Raw genomic sequence first — 27,821 nt, forward strand, 5'->3', positions numbered from 1 at the left:
TTTACTGGTGGTAAAAATGTTGTGAACTAATTTCACCAGTTCATTTCAGACCTTTTCATTTAAACTGACAGAAGCAAATTATGGTGCTATAGCTCATTCATCCATGATTTCACGCTCCTGCACCCTAGGAAACAAGAAGCAAATCTCAATGGGTTTCTCCATGGTAAAATATTTTTAATTAGTAAATAATTCTGAAGCCGCACATTCAAAACAAATCCTCACTAAGCAAGCCATATTGTCACTTCCAATCACAGCACTTTCAGATTTCTCAATGACTGCATGCATAGGTTCACTTTTCACAGCGGCTTTCTCTCCAAAGAGAGGAGAGAGTCAGTCCTGAACACTGTTGTTGTTTCTTGCCAGTTAGACTAGCATACAAATGGAGCCAAGTATGCCTTTGTGGAAGCATTTCAGTCTGCAATCCATAAGACTTATAAATAGAAACTAAACAGTGAGTGCTGCAAAATGTGAGGGAATGTCAAACAAATATGCATTTGATTTAATGGAAGTATGGTCAAAAATAGTGTTTTCCGGTGATGGCTTTAACAGGCAGAGTGAAAAACAGAAACCTGACTGTCTTTTGTAATGTCAGTTTTAATTCATAAAGAAGAGAAGCAATTAAAACTCCTGGGCTAGGCTAAAGAGGATATAAATAAAACAAACAGGAAAAAGCTGAACCACATTTCTAAAAGATTTAAAAAGTCTTGGCAAAGATGAGAGAAAAAAGTTGTATAGAAAGCACAGGTTTTGTTTCCAATTACTTTGCTCTGCTTCCCCCTAGCAGGACTATATCTCATACTTCTGTGGATGTCTTGGCAAGACGTCCTCTCTCCACATCTGTTTGCAAGTTGCCGTGGTATATCCACTAAGAACAAAGTATATTTAATCATCATTTTAATGTTGCAGAATCTAGCACCCAGATGCCAGTATTAATGTTACTACTGGAAACCCAATTCAGGCCCCCTGTGCAGGAATTACAATACAGTCTTTAATTACCTAATCATATATCAATCATTATTTCCAGAGAACCTTGATCCTTTTCAGTGCACAAAATATTCAGTCCAAGTTAATGAGCTAACCTCAGTATTTGCCTTCCTCCTTGTTGTTCACTATATGTTGATGTTCTTTGTTGCAGTGTTCATATCCTGTTTTGAAGACAGAGCTATTAGTTTTCTCATGGAATTTATGACATTTATCACTACTGTATCTAATGCTTTGCAAATATTAACACATTTATTCTTCAGTGCAGAATCAAAAGGATATTAGTACTCTTTGTAGCTTTGAAGAAGTGGAGCATAAGCCACTGTTGCATGCATGCTCTCAACTCTCAGACCCTAAATTAACCATTCAGGAAATAAAGGACAGAAACTAAAGGTGAAATTACCTAACTTCAGCAACATTTCATCTTACTTAAAGGAGGTCATGTAGACATTGGTTTTAGTCAATGGAAAGTAAGTGGCACTGACAGGAAGTGATTCATCCCATCTTAAGGATGATGTCTTAAACATGGCATCCTTGGCAAATGCCCATTTCTCTCCACTGACTCGAAAAATAACCTATTCTTTTCACCCTAATTGGTCATTTGTAGAAAGTGTAACAACTTCCCTAGTATGATACACACATTTTGTATGGTGAAGGCAAGGACAAAATCTAATTCAGAGTGGGATTCATCATATAGCTTTTCCAGGGGACATTTTTTAATCCTTTAACCTGTATCTTTTAATACCTAGATTTGAAACAAATGATCCATTTCTGATCACTAGAATACTATTCACTACTAAATTTCGGTTCATTCCCAGGAGAGTTTTGTCCTATTGCACTCAATCAGGGAGTGTTTTCTCTTAGACAGTTTCTTTTCTCAGTGGATTTCTCCTTGTCTCTTCCATACATTTCCTAGTACTAACTGTGCAGGCCAGCTGGAGGCTTTTCTCCCAATTCCTTGTAACATCTGCTTCCTTTCACCACCTTCCTCTTCTCCCACTGGTAAATAAGAATTGATATCTATTCTTGTTTTGTCCTTGGCTTGTCATACAGCTTTGGTCTTATCCACTATCTTTGTGCTGCCTTTCATTTCATTTCTTCTTTCCTACCTACAAGTTTCAGACTGCTTCCCTGACTCCAATCCTCCTCTTTCTGTCTAGTTTCATCTCTCCTGTTATGTTTTTATTTCTAGACTCAGCTTCCCTGCCACTTCCCTGATCACAGTATACATGCCTTGCATCCTCTGCAGAGATCTAACTCACGTCCCCATGGCAGTCTAAATATTGCTTCTTACATCTTGCTCCAAAAGACAAAAGAAAGTGTTGTTTCTCCATAAATGACTGTATTCTGAAACAATGTAATGCATTAAAAATTACATTCAGGCTTGTTTTCCTGGATTTTTACTGTTAAAAGGAGAGAAATCAAGAAATTAAAAAAAAAAAAAAAAATACTAAACACATTATGAAGTCTGGTTGAAAAAGTAGCTGCCTTGCTAACTCATCTCTCCAAAATCACATGTGCTGCAATTTACAGGAATAAAGCAGTCCTATATTGTTTACTTTCTTCAGTCTTCCATAGTCTAAACTGCTGCAGAGCAAAATTAACCTCCTTCTCGTCAGTCTCCTACTGCTCAGAGTTTTGAATAGCAGCAGGAAAATATGAGAAAAGACTCTTGTCAGTTTTATCTCTGCTGTAGCCTGTCAAATCTTTGGGCTACAGCAGTGGCACTCCAGCTGTCTGTCTGCTGATTTAGAAAGCAAGCACTGCATTGCCTTCATTCAGTTTATAGTTTTGAGACCTTCTTCTCAGAATTTTTTAAAAAGCTAGATTCTGCAGAAGCTGATAAGGGCCTGGAAGGAGTGAATATATTCACTAATAACTCAGAGCAAATTTCCAGATTGACATTAATTTGATTCACCCATTTAAGTGGACTGGAATTAAGTATTACATTGCATTTTGATTTCTTTATGATGAATATCTCACAGAGTGTAATGAAATTAACCCAAGTACTAGAAACATCACAAGAAAGTGATCCTGCTGAGTATTCAACTGAATGAACATAGATAGGCAAATGGGCTCTTTTAACATTTGAGTGTGTCTCAGAGGAATTATGTAGGTGAGTATTGGCATGTAGGAAGCTAAAGCATTAGCCACTTTCAAAATATGCTTCTTCTAAGATTTTTAAAAGATTTTTTTTCTGCCTATACAGTTATGGTTTGTATTATTGACATCACTTAGAGGATTGCATACAATGATGCTTCATGTAAGTATCAGATAGAATCCTCATCTTGAAATCCTCTATTGCCTGTAGCTTTCTTGTCACTTCAAAAAAAAAATGACAAGTGAAGGAAGATCTTTACTCTGTCAGGCTTCACTAATGTATTGCAGCTCCTGTAGTGTTCTCCTAAAGTGTCAGAATGCTGTGCTGAATGTAGGCACCATTCAAAAATATCAGCTAGCTCACTACCCCCCACACCTATCCTTTACTTTAAAGCATTTTAGAAATAAGCTGTTGTGTTGGAATTGCTTTGTCCAAGTCCTTTAAAGACAACAATTGCAAAGAAATCCAACTGCCCTCTCTCTCCTTGGCCTGGAAAGACCTGAATATTCTAGCTGTCTCTCAGCCAACTCCACTAGAATTTGAAGAATTACTTCGAAGTTTGATTGTTGGTATCCCAACCCCTGTTAAACTCTGGACAATGCTTGGGGAATTAGTTTCAGAGCAATATTTAGGGTCTAAAGGAGCATGTCTGTTTAATCTGGCAAAAGCCATCTCAGCAGTATTATTAAGCCACTGAGGGAATTTTCAAATGCTGGTTTCTTTGTTCTTCTTCCTTCTGGCATCTATCTTGAATTGCTCCCAGATCAGAAAGATGTGAATGTCCCTTATGATTAAGGGTCTCTTTGTGAGAGTCTGTGGGTCGCCCTGTGCTAGACCACTGCCTTTCATTTCTGTAAAACCCTTCACCTGCAGATGACAGACAGCAGAGTGACTGAGCGATAGCTGTTAGAAGGAAGGTGAAAGAGAGAAAGCTGTCATTGGAGTGTTGGCAGATTCACAAATATGTGACTATTCTTCTATACTTATCCCAAGGAGACATAGCGGCCATTGAACTGGGTATTGCTTCGCATAATCGCTGCCATTTAGGCATTGGAAGAGAGAAAAGCTTTTAGGCATCTAAGGTCATCTGCCTTAGTTAGAAGCTATCCTTGCTATTTTGCTCTGCTGGTGCCGCTGGTGCCCAAGCTGCTGCAACTTGTTTTCAAGTGTTGGTAAACAATTTGAGAATAGATGATGCTATTGATTAAAGCAAATAGGGCAATGATTAAAGCTTGTGATATCCTACCACTTCTGTACTCAGCCAACTCTAAAAGAATTTGAAGTGACGCTGTTGGATCCATGTGTTTTGATGTGGACATCTGTATACTGCGACTATCTAAGTTAATTAATACATCTTGTACTTGGTAGGATTCACTCATCTGGAAAAAAAAAAAAAAAAAAAAGAATGGCAAGTGTTTACATTGCCTGCTTTGCCTTAGAAATGGCAAAGCATGGAAGCTGACATATTAGTCATTTCTTCACCAAAATGTGCCTAAAAGATAGGAAACCTGTTTCTGGAGTTTACAGGGGAATTATTGCTAGGCAGAAAGATTAGGATTTTGCAAAATATTTTTGTTTTAGAAATGCTTGGGTTTCAGCTCAGTCCTGTTTCTTGTCAGTCTTTTAAAAAATGTTATTTGTACAAGTTTTTCAGAGATATCTGTGAAATAAACCTTCCAAACCCCTTGCATTACCTATTATCTAGGTGTTTTTTTTTCCAAGATGGATGGTGCTTACTGGTTCATAAGTGAGATTCTTTCCTGATTTGCATTAACAAGGCTCAGAACCTTATTATCAATATGGTTTTCTATTTCTAGAAATTTTGGAGAGTTTGGTCAAGACCCTGATGCAGAACTGCTATATAAGGTTGTATAAATTATGGATTTTGTATAGAAGTGTGCCAAAATCATTGAAATTAGATACATAGATGATTTAGTTAAAGATACTGATAGAAAAAAGAACCCAACAACCCACAAACCTTGAAGATGGTATGCAAACTTATAAACCTAATCAAATTTTTCTTGAGGACAATCCTGAAAGGAGTTTACTGTTGTGGTACTGTATATGAACCAGAGAGGGGTATTTTCACTTGAAAAGTGATGTAAGCATGCAATTTTCATGTAGATTATATTATTGCAAGTGGATACCCTTGCTTCTTTGACAAATTGTGATTCTATAGATGTGTGTGTGTAGCCATAGTCTTCATCAACAAATGTAATTTATAAGTGCACCCAGTGCTATGCTGTGTAAGCACTTTTGAATTCAGGACTCTCTTAATCATAGAGAATAGATTTATTAGAGAAAGGAGAAAATATATATTTTTAATGAATAGAAATAAAAATGGATCCGTTCTTTTCTCCAAAACAAATCATAAATGCTGAGAATAGTAAGTGTTCTAATTGTAATTCCAGAAACTTCTCATGGTATTTCTTATTTATTTATTTAGCAAAATGCATGTGAAAATTTCAAGTCCCCAATCTAATTAATTCTGCTCACTAAGATTCTGACTGGCAAGTCTTCTCTAGGCTGAGCTTTTGTGGTTTTGCTGTTCATATTTCTTAATTATTTTGGTCAAAAACCTCTCTCTATGCTCATTTGCCTCAATTAATTTTACTCAGTTTTGATTGGATCCCAAGCAAAAGTCTTTTAAGAAGAATTTTCCATTAGTTTCTGTTTCTTTTACGCTCTAGACTCTTTCACTGGTTTTGCCAACTTGTCTGCGTTTTTGGCACACCTGCTATTGCTGCCTAGATTGTGTTAGTTCTTCTCTCAGAATCAATCGTGAGCAGCTTGCAACCAAATGCCTGATTGAAAAGTTAGCAGACCTTGAGTGCAATTACTTAAGCTCTATGGCATTCACGCATTAAACCCAGTGTTAATTGTTTCCCATTTTTGTAACGATCCTTATAATAGGATAAAAACAGAAGAGATCATTTCTTGAAGTTAAAACAGCAGAAAATAAAGACGTTTACTCTGATTAATCATCTCAATATGAAATTAAACACAATCACAAGTAAACGTAGAGGGTCTTTGTGCTAGATACCAGTGAAAATTGTCATTGGTACTGTTTGAAGTATTTACTCTGGAAGCTGGCACAACCCACAGATTTGTCATATTTGAGTTTAGACAGAAAGCAGGATTTAGTAAAGCAGTTTTTGAGTTGCTGGTTTGGAGGAGTTTCACACCATTATTTATATAAGCAATATTTGGATATTATCATAGATAAATGTCCATATCATGTAATATGTATAAATATTCATAATTTTCCAGAAATGAATAGTTCTATGGTTTCACTTGGACTACTTGTGTATAGTATCATACCACTTTAGTAACAATTTTTGTACATTTGAAGAAATCTTAGTTAAAAATATCTTTAAAGTGGCAATAAAGGGTAGCCTGAAAACACAGTGAGCTGAGTGGTATCACAGACTAATGACCTCTTCTAAGATTAAAACAACCCCTGTAGTTATTGGAAAACTTACATTTAGGTATTTTCACAACTGTTTAATAGAAGCGTTTAGGTGGAATATCCTGTTCTCACCGTTACTTGATAATGGGTCTTCCTATGTTTATTTTCAAAAAAATGCCCTAGCTGTTTGCAGGTAGATGACTACTGGAATTTACAAGGAAATGTCTAAAGCGGGGAGAAGTAAATGTAATTTCTGTTTGTTATTGTTTTAAAAATCAAAGCATGAAAAGGAATATCTTAAAGTAAAATTCATCATCATAAAAGTGAAATTAGGAGATTAAAGAAAAGAGTAATAGGTTATGGAAAGCATAATTATTTACATCCATCAAGCAGGACAAGTAGCTAACCATAGTAATCATATGGAGCTGTTACTGCTACCTTTGTTATTTCCCATGGCTCTCTTGTTGTCTTCATCCGGTCTTCAATCAGATTGTAAACTTTGTGAGGGAACAGCATTCTTTCCTGTGTTATTTGAGTATTACCTCTCACAGTGCCACTCTTCTATTTTCTCTTCCATCCCTCCCTTGCTCAGTGTTAAGCCTTTTACTATCAAGTAAATGGAAATTATAAACATATTTCTTCTACCTCAAATTATAAAATAATAAAATATTTATTCTTTGGATAGCATTTGCCATCTGAGCATCTCAAATTCATTTGCAAATATCATGTTAGCTTTTATAAGCATCATGCCTAGCTGAAAAAAAGGCAATGATCTTTCCTACTTTTCAATAAGCAAAACGAGTGTTTTGCATCACTGGCAGCTGACAGCAGCTGGCCACTGTCAGGAGGTTCTCAGTACCTGGAAGATAGACCCCAGTTACCTGCTTCTGAGTCTAATGGGAAACTTTCTATTGATTACACTGACTTACATGAAATCTGTCACAGAGTCAGTCTTCTCAGTCCGTGTCCTGTACTTTAACCACATGATCACCCTCCATCCCCTGGGTCAGAATGACTACTTATATCCTCTCACATGTTGGCTTCTCTGTCATTTTCAGTTTAGCTTAGAAACTCAGTATCATGAATTCTTTAAGATGCTACTTGTCTGACCTGGCCCCTGATTTTATTTGTTAAGATTCAGGCTAGCATTCCAGATGGTCCCCTCTACAAGGGCTGCACAAACTGGACCTGGTTGGTGTTTTGCCATTTCTAAGGAAAGTGCCAGCTGTTAGTCATTTTGCTTGTTACTGAATATCGTTTGAGATTATACTAGTGGGCAAAGTCCTAAAGGATATTTGGCATTATTGCTCTGGTGAATATCTGTAGCCAGTGTTATTGAGTAAGCAGTTTCATCTATGCCTGATAGTCATCTTATGGAAGGGGGAAAAAAAAAAAAAAAGACGAAAGGAAAAAAAGATCAAGAAATTAGAGCACATCTGTCTTTCTTTTCCTTCCATCTGTCAACCCAAGGCATGTACCATACCAATTTTTTGCCTACTGTGGGAAACATTTGGCTTCCCCATTATGAAGTTAACTATGTACAGTTTGATGTTGGATTATCTTTGTTACTTTTACTGTTGTTATTAGGACTGCTGTTCAAAATACATTATCCAGAGGGTTTCTAGTTTCACTTCTAGAGATTTCGAACTGTGCATTTTCCTAAGAAATAATGATAAATAACCTTGCCTCTACGGAGCAAAGTCCATACCTTCTGGTCTTTTTCAAAGTGCACACAAGGCATTTCTCTAATCTGTTATAAATACATGTTTTAGGCTCTTGTTTGCATTAGATGCAGAATGAATTATTTAATCATTTTGATTGTATTCTTTTCAATAAATCTAGTTACAATAAATATTATCTATGACTATTCCCATGGAAAATGATGATTTTGTGATAAGCACTTATCCAAATGTAGTCTTACCTGCTTTTTTCCTCAATTCCAGGATATCTTCCAGAGAAATGCCTGATACCAAAAACACTGATCTAACTAGCCTGCCTGCTGTTTTTCTCCAGTATATTGTTACAGCTGTTGTCACTCTGCCTCGGTGCAATGTGTGTGCTGTTTTGAGGAGCAAAGGGAATACATCTCTGCCGAGGGGACTTCTATGACTGTTCTATAACCTGCATATACATGAGGACTGGTCTGGTCAAATGTGATGCATGCTTGACACTTCAGTAGTTTGGCCATTCTGTCTTTGCATAATGGAGGTATTAATGGAATAATTACCTGTCGGTAAAATCAGCAATCTTTACTGCAGTGCCAGGCCTCCATTGCCTTCTGAAGAATAACTGCAGAATTTGCCCTTTAATGAAACATGCCTGTCATTTCATACTGAAATGTTGATCTCGCTTTGACTGCAGCATAATTTTTGACTAGGATTTTTTGGCCATTGTGTAATTCAGAAGTTGAGGGCATGCTTCATATATAGTTCATTAATTACACATAAGAATTTGATCTCCATTTAGAAACTAGAGAGATAAGCTATTAAAAGAATATATATTTAATTGATTCTAAGAAGTACAAGCACAGGAATCTGCACACACACACAAAACACTGACGCACAAAACACTTAATGTCAAACCTAAGTGATCATTTAATATACTTAAAGCTTTTTTAAGAAGCCATAATCAGATTTAAATTTTTATATCCAAAGAACACTTATTAGCACACACTGGAAAAGAAAATCCAACACTACAAAGCAAAAAAGTAGATTATGTATGATGAGTGTCTTCAGTACAAAAGATAATATCTGTAAGTAACATAATTTAGATTAAAAATGTTGGTAAAGTCAGAAATGTTCAGAACATTGACTGTTAGATAACAAGAAAAACTTGGGATTTTATTAGCTTTAGGGCTCATGAAGATGCTGCTAGACCAATCCTAATCCTATTGATATCAGTGAGAAACTTTCCAGTGACTTTACTAAGTTCTAGGTTAAGCCCATGTTTATTCCTTCTAGAAATGAAATTCAAAATTCTGTGAACAAGTATTAAAGTCTTCATTTCAGAGAATTTTCTCAGCCTTGAAATTGTTTTGCCTGCTATTTTCACTGATTTTTTATATTACTAGTAACTGTAATATAAATGACATCTTCTTCCTTTGCTCATTCTCTCTAAAAAAAAGGTTCAATTTTCAGATTCTTGCTGAAGTAGGTGTGGTTATCTGCCATTTTTGGCTAGTTATCACGCTACTTGCTGTTTCTGTGGAAATATCTCAAACTTCCATATCTGTGATCTGTCAACAATAAAGATCAAACGGGGGGGTTTGGATGCATTCTTCATATGCCCTGTCAACCCGTGAAGACTGAGATAAGGTGGCTTCCACAGGCACTGAGCTCTGTGATGTATTCTATAGTCTGATAACACCTTAAATCTCAAAGTACTACCGTGCATTTTCTTCCATCTGTCGTAGTAGTACGAATCAGAAAGGATCCTGATATACTACTATGTGAGAAATTGATATTAAAACAATAATGAAACTCAGTTCAATTTGCCCATAAATAGATATAATTTATTTAATAATTGTTCTAATGCTGAATTCTCACTCAGAAATGTGTCCTGTCTGTTCTGTAGATAGCTAGTAATGTAATGTAGAATGTATCGTGACATAACAGCAATACTCGTAAACCATTGGTTTAGGTTTAGATACAACCTCTTTGGACTTCTTTTTTTAATATTTTCTGGAAAACAAAGACACACAGAGCATGTGCATATATCTTTACAATATTTTTGTGAAGTACAATTTCATTCCTTTGTGCCTTCATGCTTTTATTTTAATTAATATTGTTGCATAAAATAAAATAAAATGTGAAACAGAAGGTTTGTGCTTGTCAGTTTGCCTAATGAAAAGCTAGCATTTGCGAAATACATATAAATTACCCTTGAAATGTTAGTAAATGTTGGGCTTAAAAGTCAGCAGTCTTTGGCTATCTGTATTAATAGACATGGTCGTGTGCTCTAGGTGGAAAGTGCACAAATAACTCCATCAGTTTTAAACATTGGGTTCAAAGGTGATGGCATCCAACAAATTCTGTGAAATGAGAAACTTGCTAGTATGTAAATCTGAAAAAAAATATGCACCAATCACTAAATGGTTTATGTCTAAAGTAACTGTCCAATGTCCTGCTTTCTCCAGTTTTGTAGACAGATAATGTTGGAGAAGTCACAGGCCAAGATCGTATGAAGGTCTGTAGTTTTGAATATGTGACTTAGTGAATCTATTTCTGGTAGAAGCTAAGGAGAAGTAGATGGCTATTACCATCAGTTGATGTAACTTCAAAGACTTCTGCAAAGTTATTCTTTTAGACCACTGAAAGAAAGAAATTAATTCACCAGTGTGAGTTCACTTTACTAACATTAAACTCAGCTGGCACAAATTAGGATAGATCATCAACACCAGAATATGAACACGGACTATCAAACTTATCTTTTGGCCTATTCCAAGGGGACCCATGGCATTGACAGTATTTTCTAAAACTATCCAGATAGCAAGAGTTCTTGTTTTCCCTGTAACTTTCAATGTGTCAAGAGCATGCCATATGTAATTTGTGGAAAATACTGAAAATTGGATGAAGTCTAATGATAATAGTGATTCTTGTCAGCTATCATTTGACTTCTACTTGAGGCCAGCAGAAAATGCATTTCTAACTAGTTACTCTCACAGTAAGATACTTGTGAGAGTATCTGCTGTTTTGATAGTACAGTAGTACCACTGTCTTCTCTGTGTAGCTGATTTCCATGCAAAAAGGCCTTCTTTTTCCCTCTTTCTTTTTTATCTTGTTTATTAATAAATGAGGTTTTAGTTTTCTTACTGACTAAACTGCTGAAGCATATTTTATATTTTTTCTAGAAATCTCTGTGTGGAAACACCTTAATATGTTTACTTTTCATTTTGCATCTTATTTGGGAGTATTATTTCATGTAGCAGAGATTTGCCCCAATAGTCAACATGGCACAGGAATTAAAAAAACAAAAAAAGCCCATTCAACCACTGAAAGTCCTAACATTCTCCGTGGATTTAGTTTTCCAAACTTTGACATCATATTACCAGGCAGATGTACATATGTGTTAAATGTGGTGGAAGAAGAATTTGTAGTCAGTATTTGTTGTAATATGTATTGTTCTCTGAAGAATCCTAAGTGAAAAGCTGGGGTTTTATTTATTTTTTTTTATTTTCTGCAGCATGTGTTTGCATGTGCAAAATGAAAACTCCAAAGCTTTGGGAGTTCAATATAAGAAAAAGTAAAATAAAATTTAGAAATCTGCTCTTAGGAAAGCAGTTCTTAAGGACATCCTGTCCCAAGTAACAAAACATAGGGGTTTTTATGGTGCAAATACATTATTGTCTAGATCCTTTTTTGGTAGAGATGCAGATATGTTTTAACAGGGGTGTTTTAATTAACTTATAGCGTGTGCAATTGATTGGGGTAATAATATTAGTTTCAAAATTAAAATATTATAGAAATTGCAGCTTTCCCAGGATGCACCAGCTTAACCGTATTATCCTTGACAATCATGTCCACTTTCCAATGTGGATCCATTTATCTAATGTGACAGCTATAGCGTCCATTGTGTTAATAGATGTACAGCTGCTTTCTAGAATCATAGCATGTAAAAGGTCTTATCCTCAAAGGGCAATGCTGCTGCTGTTTCTGCTTTCTGTGCTTGCAGGAGAAGACATGACTGATGACTCAGAATTAATTGTAACCCAGTAAGCTGTCAGTGACAGATACCCATTACACACAGTAGTACTAGTTCAGGAGGCAATGTTCTAATGTACTATTCCCCTTACGGCATCCCTAAATTAAGAGCCTCCTTCCTTGCCCTCCTCCCGCCCCCACGCTAATACAGGATATCCTTAGAATCTTTATGAGAGTTCAGTTCTTTTCTGCATATATTAATCCTTGCTTTATTGGGGAGAAATATGATCTTCTTAATTGCATTTCCTCAAACTCACATAAATAAAAGTGAAGACTGACATCATGATGTCACTATGAGCACTGGTTGTTTTAGAGTGTGATCATTTAAAGGGCTTCAAATTTTCCTTTTTTCTTTTTCCTTTTTCTTTTAAAACAGTGTTAATCTGATTACCTTTAAAGCCCTATGATACAAAACTTCCTAGTGGATAGCTGGTCATTTGCTGCTAAACTTGTGGATTTTGAAGTATGGTTTTCTTCCTCTTATATACGCAATTAAAAATGAAATATTCAAATCCTGAGGTTAGTTATAATATAAAGTGGGGGCTGTGTCACCCCAGACAAAAGATTGCTACCTTTACACAAAAGCCATGGCCTGCTTGATTTCCAAGGTTATATGCCATACTAAAGAAAGCTAATGGAACAGAATACTAAAGGGTTTTTTATCACAACTGTCTTTTTTCTGAAGATCACTGGAAAGTTTCCCGCTTCCTGGTAGTGCATAACTCTGCATATCTGCTGTAGTGACTGACTGTGATAAAAGCATACATGGCACTTCTATAACACAGTAATTATCAGCTCCAACAATAAGATGCAGTATCAAGAATGATTATTGACATGATACCACCTGTATCAGTTTACTCAATACAATTAATAAACCTTAGTTGATGGAATACTTCTGTAACTAATTAAATACTATAAACATAATTTAAGTTAATGTTATAAATATAATTGCAAATATAGCAGTCAATATTTTAATTATTTTATGTCATTTATACAAGACAATAATAGGGTTCTTTTTATAAGCGGACTCCAGATAACGTACATTCCTCAGATGGGAAATATTCTCAATTGTTTTTTCTCACATTTAAAAATGTAATTTATAGTTAAAATAAACTCCCAGAAACTTTATTACCCTGTTCACATTACCAAAACCAGATGAGTTTAATGGAATGTAAATCAGGGCAAATTTATTATTATAATTAAACTTGTAACATTTCAGCAACAGCTGTTTCTACATTTTAGTAGTTCATATACATTATTGATCAACACATGCTTTTACTAATGTAAAGCTTCTGAGAGCGTAGAGAAGTTATGCTGGTTATCGTTATAATTGCTACAGTGCTTCTGCAATGCTTCTTCAATTGTAATGTGCATTATCTGTCTTGCTAGGAGGGTCTCATCACCAAAATCAAAATAAACAAATAAATTGAAGGTCACCGAAGACTTTAAATTGCTAAAGATCACATAAAATATAATTATATTACAACTAAATTCTTTATATGTGAGTTTCTTTGCATGCTGTAATACAAATAAGCTCTTATAAAATGTGCCAGAGCAACAGGTAAAGCAGTTCACAGTCAGTGCAGTATCTTTTTGTCGGTGAGATCTGTTTCGTCAGGTTCTTGTATCCTGAATACTTAACGACAGCTAAAATTTCAAGTGATGAATATCTAAATTTGGGTGTCTAAACAGTTATTAACATAATGCAAGATCTACCTTTTCTTACTGGTAGGTTAAATTTGGGCATTTAAATTTGAAAATTCTGAATTTCATATCTCTCTACTGTTGAGTATAACAACAGAGTTGTCAAAGGGATTAATCTGTCTTAAGTCTTCTAATACATGTCCTAAGTTTACCTAGTCATCTATAGTCAATGGTTGAGTACAGACACCTTAAAAGGGCATTTTACTGTTATTTTACAATCATATTTTTTAAGATGACATGAATGTTCACTAGAGCAGCCTCTCTTTCTCCATTAACTACAAATGTGTTTAGAAAACTGTCCTAGATACAACACTAATTTTTAATAGGTATCTACAAAATTATTACACTTTTAATGAATCCTTTCTCAGGGTTATTTTCCACAGAATTTCTGTTAAGAAGCATGTAATAAATATAGCAAACTGTGGTTTACTAATGTCTAGCCATTTGGGTGAATAATGTTTCTGAACTTTAGCTTAGTTGTCTACTGGTAGCACATCTGGCTATTTTATTTTATGTTTTATTGTGTACAGCAGTTTCAATCTCTTTCCCCCAATTGCCTTTCCATGCATCTGAGATATTAATTTGCATAATTGTAGGCTTAGAACTGATTTCTTGAGTCTCAGACAATTAATTCAGGAGGACAGGGGCTAAGACTGAAAATGTTGAAAATTTATTAGTATTTTACCAGACTCCCAAGTTGAACAAGGTAATGCTCTGATTTAGACTAGATTAAATTGTAACACTCAGCTTTCCTGTTAGGTCAAATTTACCTTGCAGTCAAGATGATTGTAGGTAGATAACAATGCTTATTAGGAAAAGAAATATTTGCCTATATTTACCTAAATGGGTATTAGGAAAGCAAAACTTAAAATAAAATATATGATAGTCCTGTGTTTAGTGTCTTTAGTTAAAGGTTTGTCAGTCTTTAGAGTGTCCAATTTAATAATAATAATAATCCAACAAAACCCAGGAAGAATTTATGGCACAAAACCTATAGTTTCATGAAATAAAATGAAGGAACGTCACTACATAAACAAAGGAAGAAAGTGATATTACCTCAAAAGATGACTGAAACCATAGGATTTGACTGGGAGGTTTTCTTCATTTGTTGTCTCTGCAAAACTAAAACAACTCCCAACCAGAGAGGCTGTTTGTTCACCATGTTTAAATGTGCTTGGGACCATCAGTCATTTCCTCCCCAGTCAGTAGGCAGAATGTAATTGATAATATTTTCACCCTGAAGAAAAGACCAGTTCTCTGCAGCCTAAGCAGCAAGAGAGATATAACAGGTGATTGTATTTATGTTTTCTTTTAATGTATTGCAGTGTATTTTACTGATTTCTATGAAATTTTAGTACTGCAAAATTGAGCAGAATAAATCAAATTATTGTCTGGTATAACAACAATTTACATTCTAAAATCAATACCAACATTGTTACCTTAGGGGTTAAAAACAAGTAAATACCTAACCACTCCAGCTATTTGTATGGGTAGCATGGTATGAAGACGTAGCATGAAGATGCAGTATGAATTGCTCTTTCTTTTTTCGTTCTTAGTTTAGCCTGAGAGATTGATGGAAACCTTATCTATCTCCATTATCTTGGTTCTGTGGGTACGATATCAAGATGGGCATGGAGAATGGGTTATCCTGTGATGCAAGTAAGATCCTTGAATAAGGACTGCCATGGGGACTGCACAAGCGAGTTTAGTTTAGAAGTAGCCCAGAAAAAAATAACCCTGTTTCTCTTAGAAAATTGCAGGGATCTACTGCACAATTTGTACATAACGCAGAGTTGAGCCAAGATTATCTGGGAGAAGCAAGGGTGGCTTTTACTAAGAAGGTAGAATGATTTTTTCTCGAATTCATATCTTCTGTAAGCTTGAGTGCAACAAGAAGGAAGAAGGTATGTAAGTGATCACTGAGCTGAATTATATGAAGCCCCATTTGAGGTGCTTTGTGGCCTTCCTGCGAGATACTGTGCAACTACACACTTTCAAAGAAGGTCACAGTCCAGAAGTATATTTTCATTCATCTTTCCAATTTGGAAAGGAGAAGGTAGATTGTAGATCTTAGGGCACTTTCATTAAGTCAATCAGAACTGAAAAAATATATAACAAATCATTGTTTATTTATAAAACAAACTAATACAGCAACCATATGTTAATTCAAAGACCTTGCCAATTCTTTCTGTGGAGCAAATACATAGATAGTTTTTGTGTAAGTTTCCTGTTATATTTTAGTTTTAAAAGAATCTCCTTATCCCAGATCACACTCTTACCACATTAAAAGGTGCACTGTTTGTGCTTCCATCATAGGAATTTAAGAGAAAAATGTGGTTTATCTTATGAGAAAAGAAGGGTTTAAAATATAGTTTGTTAAAACTATATTTTAAAGCTTGGTGGTGCCCAGCACATCTTTTCTCTTCCCCTCTGAAACTGTTATTAGTCTGTTTTTTGTGACTTGACTTCTTCTACTTACAGGCTTGATATAATAAAAAAAAATAATCCATGTTTTAGTACAAGAACCAGGAGTCTTTGTTTTGATCCTGAGATGATGAACAAACTTTATCAGACATCTTCCACAGAGGACCTCCAATGAAGCATAGTTTTTTCTTGTGTCCTTACAACATTTTCTTAAACTTGTGCACAAAAAATATCTTCTTCATCATCATCACATCATAGGCTTTTTAGAGTATTTGTCTACTGTTTACACTTGATTTTATTTTAATATGTTTCTTCTCCGACTTCTTTATTCATGAGTGGGGTTTAAGTTTCAGAAAAGTATGTCAAGTATAGATTCTTCTGTTTATTTTCTATAAAGGTAAATTGTTTTTTCAAGTTTCTCTTTTAAGCCTCCATATCAACAATCTTTCCATAAGGAAGTTATTCCCAGAATGTTTTCTTTGTGTTTGCTTTTCCTTCATAATATTCCTTTGTCATCTTAACACAAAGTATGGCATAAAAGTTCAGAAAGGAAAGGGAAAGAACTTTTGTTGATGCAAAATCTCCATATCTAAAATAAAAGATCTCAACGACAATTGAAGATGTGTCATGCTTGAATATGTATTCTGATATGCAAACATTCTATAAAGCTTAATTTGACTTCCTGTGAATCAGATGTTTTGGTGACTTCTGCCTGTCTGGAAAATCAAGGACAGAAATCAAGGCTCTTAAATTATAACTATATTGAGTGGAGAAGAGGGCATTTTGTTTAAAGTACCTGATTTGTAAACTCAGAAGCCAGCTCAGTTGCTTAAAATTCAGCAGGTTCTATTTGCAACAATCCAGTGTAGAAATGTTTTTTTAATTATAGCTTGTTTGATAACAATGGATAGGATCTGTAGCCAAATCTGTCCCTGTGAGACATTCAGCAACAGAACAATAGTATAATTATTTCTTGGATCCCTGATTAGCAAAAACAATACAATAGTTGTGCAAAGCTTGAAAGTCTGGTTTTCAGAATAAAACAATCTCACCATGCAAAAACTCCTCTTAATGCTTATTTCTGTAACTTGCTATTTGATTCAAGCACATAATTGGAAGTAAAATGCATTTTAGAAGCTAGTATACAGTGGAAAACACTGAACAGTTTTGAAACCTAGTGTTTATACTTCCTATGTTAAAGTTCTGTTTCCAACACAGCTCATAACTCATCTGCCATAGGACATTTCAAACACTCGATATCACATGGCATGATCTTTCCTTTACTTCAGACTTTCAGCACTCAGGTCAACAAAATAACTTACACTATTTACAGCCCACTTTCTGCCTGTGTATGAGGGTTTCTGGGAAAATAAGGCAGCAGCAAAAAGCTTAGTCTCACAAGCAGTGCCCAAACCTCACTGGCATTGGTCCACCTTTTCTAGAAGTCCATGCTGTGGTAGAATTCCTACCAATTCTTTTGCTTAAGTAAGGATTTCAGGATTGTATCTCTAACGCTTTATGCCACTTTCCAAAGCAATAGATTTGTATGGAATGAAATTACAAATTCTGGTATCAGAATATGTTTTTTACAGCTAAGACAGTCAGAAATAAAGTACTTCAGTACAACATTATGTTTTCAGCACTGGAAAATTATGAAACTGCTCCAGATATTTCTAGGTTTTCATTTATTTTCAATTAGAATGCACAGAATCACAAAATCACAGAATGGTTGAGGTTGGAAGGGACCTCTGGAGGCCATCTAGTCCAAACTCCCTGATCAAGCAGGGACATTTAGAGCCGATTGTCCAGGATCGTGTCCAGATGGCTTTTGAATATCTCAAAGGAGGGAGACTCCACAACATCTCTGGACCACTTGTGCCAGTGCTCAGTCACCCTCACAGTAAAAAAGTGTTTCCTGATGTTCAGAGCCTCCTGTGTTTCAGTTTGTGCCCATTGTTACCTGTCCTGTCACTGGGCTCCACTGAATTCCTCATATCAAGACAACAGAAGTGAGATAAATAAGACAGAAGAATATGAGGAAGGGAAAATGATAAGCTGCAACTAAAATATATTTTTTAAAATCTTTTCAGTATCTCCAGATAAAATATCGTAATGAAGAAAAATGCAATATGCTATGTCAAGCACACTTTTCTGTGCTTGATCAATAAGATTAGGAACATCCCCACCCTCTACCATCCATTCCTCCCCTCCACCCAAGAGATCTTGTTGAGATTTTTATTGGCATTTTCAAGTACCACAGCTATTACTTACATCCAGTAATTCCACAAATCACAATTGTTAGAGAGTACATACTCTCTAACATACTACTCTAACATACTCCAAGTACATACCAAATACATACGTATTTGGTTTTGTTGCAGCAGGAAAGAAGCAGCTAGGCAAGTTTCATGTGTGGTTGATTTGATACAATTTTGCTTGTTACTATGATTCAAAAAAGTATCGGCTGGCTGACCACCTGGTCTGAAAACAGAAAAAAAAATGTGTTCCTATTACACTTGAACTGTCTTTTTATCAGCACCAGAGTTTGCTATCCTTTATCACCATCCAAGATACAGAATTAATTATTCTCTGTATCTCTTGTGGGTGTGAAGTCATGCTTCACCTGGATGAGCTTTATAGAATCTGCTACAATAGGTGATTAAAAGAAGAATGATTCCATGTAACTGATACCAATTGTTTTCCTGATTTTTAAACTCAGCCCAGGTTCAAAAACCTATTGAGTCAAATTGTTCTGAATTATATATTGAAATTACTTTGACACAGGTTAAAATCATATTGTTTTGTCTGAATTTCCTTTCAGTTTTGGGTTTCACGTAACAATGTTGTGATATTTCCTGATTAGAAACAAAGAATGGATGTTTTTCAGGACCTGAAGAAAACCCATATTTCTCCCCCCCCCAAATGGTGGTTTATGATTGAATATGTCCCAGATTTTAGATTTGAATTTTGGCCAAGTGTTGTGGACCTGAACCATAACCCTACCTCATGCTGTATATAATCCTGCATATGTTGTAGCATAATTGAAATTGTAATTACTTGTTATCATTAGTCCCAGTGTTGTACCAACTATAAACCTCATTAGCCAGAATAACTTGATTCTGTCTTTAGGTAAAAAGAAGTCAAAGCTGCATTTGGTTGCACAAGGGAGCAGATAAATACAAACATAGTCTAAGCATGTTGTAGGATTTTCTTCTGAAAGAAGAGTCCCTGATACTACTGTAGAAAGAAGAAGTTCAATGTACGAGTGAGGGGCTCAGTGCCGATGGCTGGAGCAGGACCATGGGTCACAGCCCGTGTGCTGGGTGCCGGCTGCTGGGGGCGAGTGTCTGTACCTTCCCCAACCTGGGTGTGCATGGGGTGTGCATGTGGAGTCTCTGGCAAACTCCAAGCTGGACCAGCCAGCGAGTAGGACGTCCCAGGTCCAGGTAGGGGTATCAGGCGGGCAGAGAGTCCATGCTGGTATTCGGGGGGGACCCACGAGAGTGGTGTGCCCGTAGGACCAGTGTGTGAGTGCTGTGTGTTTGCAGCGAGCACCCAGCTGGACCAGCCGGCGAGTCGGGGACCCATGGGGTGGGTAAGGGGGGCTGGGATCTGGGCAGGAGTGCCGGGCGGGCAGAGGGGCCATGCCAGTGCTCAGGGGATCTGTGAACGTGTGTGTGTGTTTGTGAACCTGGCGAGTGTGGTGTGTGTGCTGCACCAGTGACCTTCTGCCTCTGCCAGCCCAAGAGGAGGAGGGGACGTGGCTGTCTGTGCCTGTGTCTGCTGTGAGTCCTGAACGTGTGTGCTGCTGGGGGCAGCGCCTTGTCTGAGGCCATCTGTGTAGCCACAGCTGTGGCTGTGTCAGTGTCCTCTGCCTGTGTGTCTGTGTGTGTGTCTGGGATATGTGCTCAGCCTTGGTACTGCAGCAGTTTTGCTAGTGCAAAAGGGAAAGAGGCAGACACATCCCTCAGCCTGAGCAGAGACCCCAGGTCCCTGGGCTGGGCTCCAGCGGCCGGGAAGGAGTGTCCTGGACCAGGCAGCTGGGGGAGGCAGCCACATATCACATCACTTAACACCCTCATAAGCTCCCAGTAGGTTGAGTGACAGTCTTTCCTTGCAATTAGTATGATATGCCTAAGCTTAAGCATTTGCTTTGAGTCTCTCTTTGTAGAAGGCTTTTTCCCCTCATTGTTTTGATGGCACAGCTTAGTCTAAAGTTTCTTGATGGACTGCATGCTGTCCGTTCATCATCTCTGGAACTGGATCACTGTTTATGTGACCTTTAGATTTTTTTATAATCCTTTATGATTTGTGGGGTCCTCAATGAGAAGCTCAGAAAGCCAAGCTGATTTTTTTTTTTTTTTTTTTTTTATCGTTTAAAGTATGGATTTAAAAATTTATAGCATTATCAGCTAAGAAGTTAGCAGAATTAGTGTTAGGCCTGTGCCATTTTAGTGGCTGACTGGTCGCCTGTCAGTATAGAGTCAGAGCAGATTTTGGCTAGTATGAGGATCTTTTGTTACTTAAGATCAGTATTTTTACAACATAACTCATGAAACTGGACATTTTTGTAATTATGTATTTTTCTGCTTATTTGGGTGGTTAATTAATTACAGGGGTTTAATTATTTTGCAGTATCTTAAATTGAAATTTTCATCTCCTCCCTTACTTTAAGAATTTATTTTCTCAGTCATTCATATTTTCTCATAGAGTCTTTTAGTTTTAAAAAGTGAAAGTAATCTCCTTTTCCTGTGACTCTTACTGATTTTACTAGTGACATAAATTCTTACTTTGGAAAAACAGATCTCTAAATTTGGGTGCAGGAAGAGAAGATTTTAAGGTATGTAGTTAGCTATGTAGTTAGTTATATTTCTATTTTGTTCATATTGAAGGGAAAGAGCCTGCTAGCGATTCCAAAGAAATTGTTCAGGATGGCAATTCCAGAATGAAAAAGTTGTAAGAAAAAGTAACAAAGTGCGAGGTGGAAGTTTGCTTAGTGATAGTATGTAGGGTTAGGTCCTCTGTTGGTGTAAATGAATACAACCCAATGACTCAGAGGATCTATTTGGTTTTGCTACAGCTGGATTCTAATCCTAAAGCTAGAAAAGGAACTTAAAAGCAAAATGCTAATTATAAAATCACAGCCAAGAGCAAATAGTATTACATTTATTTCTATACTGAATTACACAGTAATCCAAAATTGACTTAATCAACTATCTATGTCCACCCAAGGGAGATGAATAAAAAGAAACGTGGTAGAGGATATTGATCATCATGTAAAATGGTAGCAATTACCATTAACAAATAGTTTTTAATAAGCAAACATACAGTTAGTACTATTAACTTGAGGTTTTCCTCATTAAAGAAAAAAAAAAGTGTGAAAAAAAGAGAGTCAGGACCTGATGCTTTTTCCATTAACTTCAGGAAGACTTACTTGGATTTGGGATGGATACAGGACACCTGATTTTAACTACTTAAAAATTGGTAACTAGTGGAAGATACCTGTATCTTCCTGATGTTCCTTTCTCTGCTGACTCTGTAGAAATCTTGAATTATTATCTTAGCTATAACCCATAACTTTCAGATGGCTAATATTAATAAGAAACTAATCACTAAACTAAACAGTTATTAAGCTTAAGGCAAACTTTGTGAATCTCTTCTTTATTCTAAACCAATCTATCTAGCCAGATCACTCAGGCTCCCTGCTGCTGAAAATAATTTTTGTGGAAAGATGTGCTTAACTTAATTTAACCATTCTTTTGAGATGCTCTTGAACTAGTTGTTTCCGATGCTTCAAAGATGCAGTATTTTGATCCATGAAGACTTGTAATATTCCTTTCATGAATCCCACAGTTGCGGTTGCTAAACAATTTGCAGCAGTGCTATCGGCTCTGGAGCTCATGGGGAATCATTCTGTGTCCACAATTCACAAAGTCGGGTTATTTCTTCAGATGAGAGAAGTTCAGAATCAATAATGGTTAACTAAACCAAGTGTACACTGCAGGGTTTTGTTTGGTTTGGTTTGTTTTGTTTTTTTTTTAGATGACTGTGGGGTTTTTTTTAGAAGTTTAGGAAAATTTGTAATTCTGGCTCTCATTCACTGTGTTGTTTTGAACAAAGTATGTGCTGTTTATTTTTATTTCTCTTACCAGTGTGATAATTGCTTATTCCATCATTGCATTCTGTGATTCTTTGCTGACTACTGTGATTTCACAGATATATTATCAATCCTAAATATCCATATTAGTTAGATAATTGATATCAGTTAAATATCCTTATAGTTATGTATTTATAGATCCTTCTATTCCTGGAAGATGACAACCATTTTTACTGGTTTGTTTAACTTGGTGGACTTTTTTTTCCAGTATGAACAGTAATAATACAGGTTTTAACCACAGAAATACATACTTATGTCATTTGCTTTTCATAACATAGTTTGCAACAGTTTCTGCTTCTCAGAGAGAGGTTTTTATAGATCATGCTTTTAAAATTATATGAAATATACCTAACTGTCTACTAATCACTTTCTTATGAGAAGCTTACTTCGCAGATGAGCATGTGCAGACCTTTGAAATTTGGCTCTCCTGCCTGCCATCTTCCCTGGGTTGCTCTAAAAGCGAGCAAAAACAACAAAAAACCCCCCCAACAAACAAACATGATAATAACAATTGCCTCATAAGCATTGTCAGGAATCTATTTGTATGTCAAAAGTTAAAAAAAAAAAAAAAAGAGTCAGGAGAACAGAAAAGAAGAGCACTAATCAGCATGTCCTGTGCTCTTCTTTGTAGTCCCAGCGCCGTGTTACATTTCACCTCCCTGATGGCTCCCAGGAAAGCTGCAGTGACAGTGGTCTGGGAGACCACGAGCCGGTGGGTGGTGGAACCCTGATCTCACACCCTCTCCCTCTGGTTCAGCCACAGGACGAATTCTACGACCAGGCTTCACCGGACAAGAGGACTGAAGCTGATGGCAACTCCGACCCCAACTCGGGTGAGTCACTGTCAGTGCTCTGCTTACCTGAGTTGCTTTGGTAACTCAGTTATTTTTCATCCCTTTCAGCTCTGCAATGGTAGAGATGTTTTTAAGCACATACATGAATATTCGTTCATGATAGCTCATAACGCTTTGTAGGAAATAATGTAGTTTGCCTGAAGTGCCCCATGCAATTTGACTGTAGAAACAAAAATATATCCAGTGAGAAAAAACAGCTCCAGACAAATTGCACAGTAGAGTGAGAACAGCTGGGAAGAAGGAAGTCCTACAAAGTAGCAAGCTTTTCTTGATGTTTGTGGTGCTGTTGCTATTTAGCATTGGACTTTGGTTTAGGAAAGTCATTCTAAACACACATTTAAAGAGCAAGGACATGGAGGTTGTGCTATCTGTTAGACTAACGTAGAAAACAGTAAATCAGCGAAGCACTGAAAAATTTAAAGAATCCAAATTTCTGTAACAAACACACCTACAGCTTCCCTTTCTAACAGCAAGAACCACAGGGTTTCTTTGTTAGGCTGGAATGACGAGATGTTCTGCTTTTTGGAACTGTCAGATATGCATTTTTGTACAAATATTAAGTATGTGCAGTTTGTCTGGTTTGGGAATTTCTTCCTTTCTTCTTCTTTCCTTCTCTATAATAGATATACATTTTTGCAGTGTTTGTGACAGTCAGTACTAAAAAATGAAGCGAGGTCTTAACCAATATTGTGACTAGTATTTTGGCATTGGAATGTGGAGACTTGCACATACTGAAAACTGGGAGGAGGTGGTAACACTGCCCTTAGGCCTCCTGTTTTCTGTCTAGAATGTGGAGACAAAGGTTAAAAGTCTGATCTGTGCTCTTGGAAGGTAATTGAACTTGAGTTCTTTTGCATCCCAGGAGTATAGAAATAAGAATTAGTTTCCCCCCCCTGGCATTTCTCCCTTTTGTATAGATGATTAAGTTGTCACTAGGCCCATACAAACCAGGAGAGAAGGTGGCCCTGGGATCTGATGCACAATATTAAGGTACATGTTCCCATTTGGGCAGAGCTGGATCTGAATTATGACATTTAAATCACGGTAGATGAGAATGCGAATGGTGGAATATTGACCTTAGAAACATTTTTCTCATACTTTTATGGGAGGACAGAGAGGGTGTGTTGGGTGAGACTCTACAAAGAAACAATTTGAAATGCTTTACTGTCTCAGAGTCGTGTTCTGGTTTCCTTTTCCTTTTTCCCCTTCTTCTTTCCTTTTTTTTTTTCTTGAAATGAGACCTGCATTTTATTTTCTTTACCAAAACAGAAATGTTGTTGGAACTATGATCTTAAACCCTAAATCTGTCAAAATACAAAGAACTATAAAAGAATTGCAACTATGAATGGGTTGAGCAAGAATGTATGTCTGCTTAAGCAAGCGAGGAGCTTAAGTGGAATTATCCTGTTAATTCTCTGACCACGTATGAGACGTGTGAAAGATTTAACAAGATCAGAGAGGAGTTTTAAGGCAGCATTGCATGTTGACACCGTCACATTGGCTTCACTGACTCTGAATTGCACATCTCTTCAAAATGTGACATAAAAATTCTCCAGGAGAGTTAGGAAAAATGTGCTTAGTAAACTTTATACCAAGTTATTAAAAATGTGTTGTTAGAAATTTTGTGTCAAGCACATTGTGCAAACCTAGTATATTAATCATGATGATCTATTCATCCCTAATAAAGAGACTAATAGAAGATTAGTCAGAGTGAATACGTGTTCTTAAAAGCTATATGAAAAGTTTTAATATGTCTGTGGTTACACCCGTTTAGCCTTGGGGATGCTAAATTCATGGCAAATTTATGAAAATCTAACCATCCAGCTGTACCGATGATTACTGAAGTATTGAAGTATAGGTTTTTCACCTTTTATCAGACTGAATTAGGACAGACATTGAAATAGTGCATTCTATACCTCATCAAATCTCACAGACTAAGAAGGGAATGATATGGTCATTACTGTGACAGAAATCATCCTAGGAAAACCCAAGGCAGGAAGGGAGTGATGCTGCCCGTTAGATGGATTTGACTTTTATATCTTATTCAGTATCAAGTTATTGCCCAGGTATTGTGTCAAAAGTTATTTTGCTACTGGAGGCACAAGTTTTTGGATGAGATGTGAAACGGAGTTTAAAGCAGTTTATGGTTATTGAAGATCTTGTGGCAATTTTCAGAAGAGAAAAATATTATCTGGTGATTGGGCAAAATTAGTTTGTGGGTATTTACATACATTCATGGTTAAAATAACTGATGTAGTATCATTTCAACATTGTATTCTTTAACACTTCTAAACAGAATTTCTGGTTCTCTTGCAGTGAATTGTTAAACAGTTGTATTTAACAGTAGAGATGATAGTTTCATTTCAGTGGCTGTTTAAGGGATTGCTGTCTATGAAAATACTTGGGGCATGCTGAGGTAAAAGATACATCTGTAAAGTAAGGAAAAAGTCTTAGTGGAGAGTAGTAGTACTACCATGTACATGTACTGCTGCCAGTTTTGGCTGATAAATGTTGCAGAACAATATTTTGGTTTGATTTTAAATATTTTAACTGAAGAGAAAGAGAAATGCTTATGGGAATATTTTCTAATGATCTCCAAGAATAAAATCTGCACAAAAAATACAGATTTATCCCACTGTATTTTTATGAAAGTTCATTCTAAGTAAAGGTTTGCTTCAGCTCATGGGTATATGATGTTAATCCTGATAGTAAAGTCCTTGCCTCATGGTGAGAGCAATTTTGGTTAATGGCTTTAATGCTCAGTGAATTGTGTGGTTTATTATTGTACACTGTGAAGTTGTGTGAATAAAAATGCAGTCATTGTTTCTCAATATTAGTATGTTGCTATTTTAATTATATTTGAAGACTGACCAAGGCCCAGGTCTTCAAAACCTGAAATAGGAAAAAAAAAAGAGCTAAAAGTCTTGATAACTTATTACACAAAGGTATGAAATAACTTACTGCCATATTTTCTTGCAATCATTAGCTTCTACAGAGACACAAGAGCTACAATTACATGATTTAATGAAAGAAACATACATAGTGAGAGACATTCATCTAGCTAATCTTAAAACAGCAATCTCTCTCACCGGGGGAAACTGAAATGAAGAGAGACGCCAAACACTAACACTGTCAGCCACACGCTCTCACTGTGGTTATGAGGAAAAGTCAAAAAGATAAAACTATGAAGTAAAAAATAAAATTTATAAGAACTTTAATAGTGATGTGTATAGTTCAAGTTTGGTTTGTATCACTCAAACCTGTCTTCTTTGTAGAGTCTTTTAATTTCACTGGAGGGTTTCATTCAGTTTGCTAAGATATCTTTTCCATTTCACCACTGTTAATTGATCAGTATTAATTGATTGTCAGAGGACTATGATGTTAACCTGCCAGTTGCAACTTTCTTATATTTCACCTTTGTCTCATTTGCACCTGATAGGCTTTATAAGAATTCTTCCATCAGTGAGCAACAATTCACCATGTTTAAAAAGAACATAGCGCTACAGAGTAACACCAGCACTGTGGTTTTGTTATGGATTATTAAATGATAATAACAACAAGTAATTCAAATTTACTACCAGAAGCCTCGTTATTCAAGAGTCATGGTTATGATGATTTAATTTTGCGCACAATATTGATTTGTAAGGCAAGCCTTGTGTATGTTACAACATTTTATTGCATTTAAGTGCAGTAATTGCCTTGCTGACCATGACTTTGCCAGAAGCATGGGCCAAGAGAAAGGGAAAGCAGCATGACATTATCTGGCTCCATAGTTTGTCATCATGATGACAAACAAAAGGGAAAGATTGTAAATATTATCGTGTTGAGAGTCTGTAAAAAAAGCCAACAAAACAAAACAAGGCACATACCAAAAAGGTGATTTTCTAATTTCTTGGAAACTAATGGTTTTGCATAATCTGAACTGTGCTTTGGTGTGTGGAAAGCTGACCTCACGTGTTCTCCAAATGAACACTGTCATTTGCATTTGAAGGGTGTGTTTTTACACACACTATTACACTTCCTATAAAAACTAGAGGAAGATATTCCAAAGATCAATCAGCTGATTAAAGTTCTTTACCTTTTAGTATGTCAGATAAGAATTTAGAAAACATAAAGTTTCTTTAGGATCTAAAAAAAAAAGGTCACTGTAAAATTGTATTTACTGGTATGACTTTATAGCCTCTCTTATTACCAAAAATCCTGCTTTTTAATGGCTTTAAGTGTGCGTATCAGGAAGTACACTTTTAACACAAACATCTTCTTTATCATCAGTTACATTAAAAGTGTACAGCTGTCTGATGTATTTTAATGTGAATTATTTCTTCAGTAATCACTCAAAAGAAAACTGTGTTTTTATTTGCCAGCAGTCAGGTGCAGAATGTTATTTTTCATTGCTATAAGCGTGGTTTTCATTGGCATAAAAAACCCCCAACACTTTATTAGCGAATAATTCTTCTTTCACTGTGGTTTAGTAAAAGTTGTCAGGGACTTA

General features: G+C 36.2%; 1 protein-coding gene across 3 annotated transcripts in view; it reads left to right on the top strand.

Moving 5' to 3' along the window:
* PCDH9 (protocadherin 9) overlaps positions 1–27,821 on the top strand; it is a 708,940-nt gene that overhangs the window by 425,745 nt on the left and 255,374 nt on the right. For 2 of the 3 annotated variants that reach the window (XM_076363055.1, XM_076363065.1), the window contains one exon: positions 23,107–23,308. In XM_076363055.1, the coding sequence (XP_076219170.1) occupies positions 23,107–23,308 (202 nt within the window). The remainder of the gene's footprint in view (positions 1–23,106; positions 23,309–27,821) is intronic. The other variant, XM_076363071.1, reaches the window with a different exon arrangement.

The sequence above is a fragment of the Aptenodytes patagonicus genome, chromosome 1 (assembly GCF_965638725.1).
Source record: "Aptenodytes patagonicus chromosome 1, bAptPat1.pri.cur, whole genome shotgun sequence".
Classification (NCBI taxonomy): domain Eukaryota; kingdom Metazoa; phylum Chordata; class Aves; order Sphenisciformes; family Spheniscidae; genus Aptenodytes; species Aptenodytes patagonicus.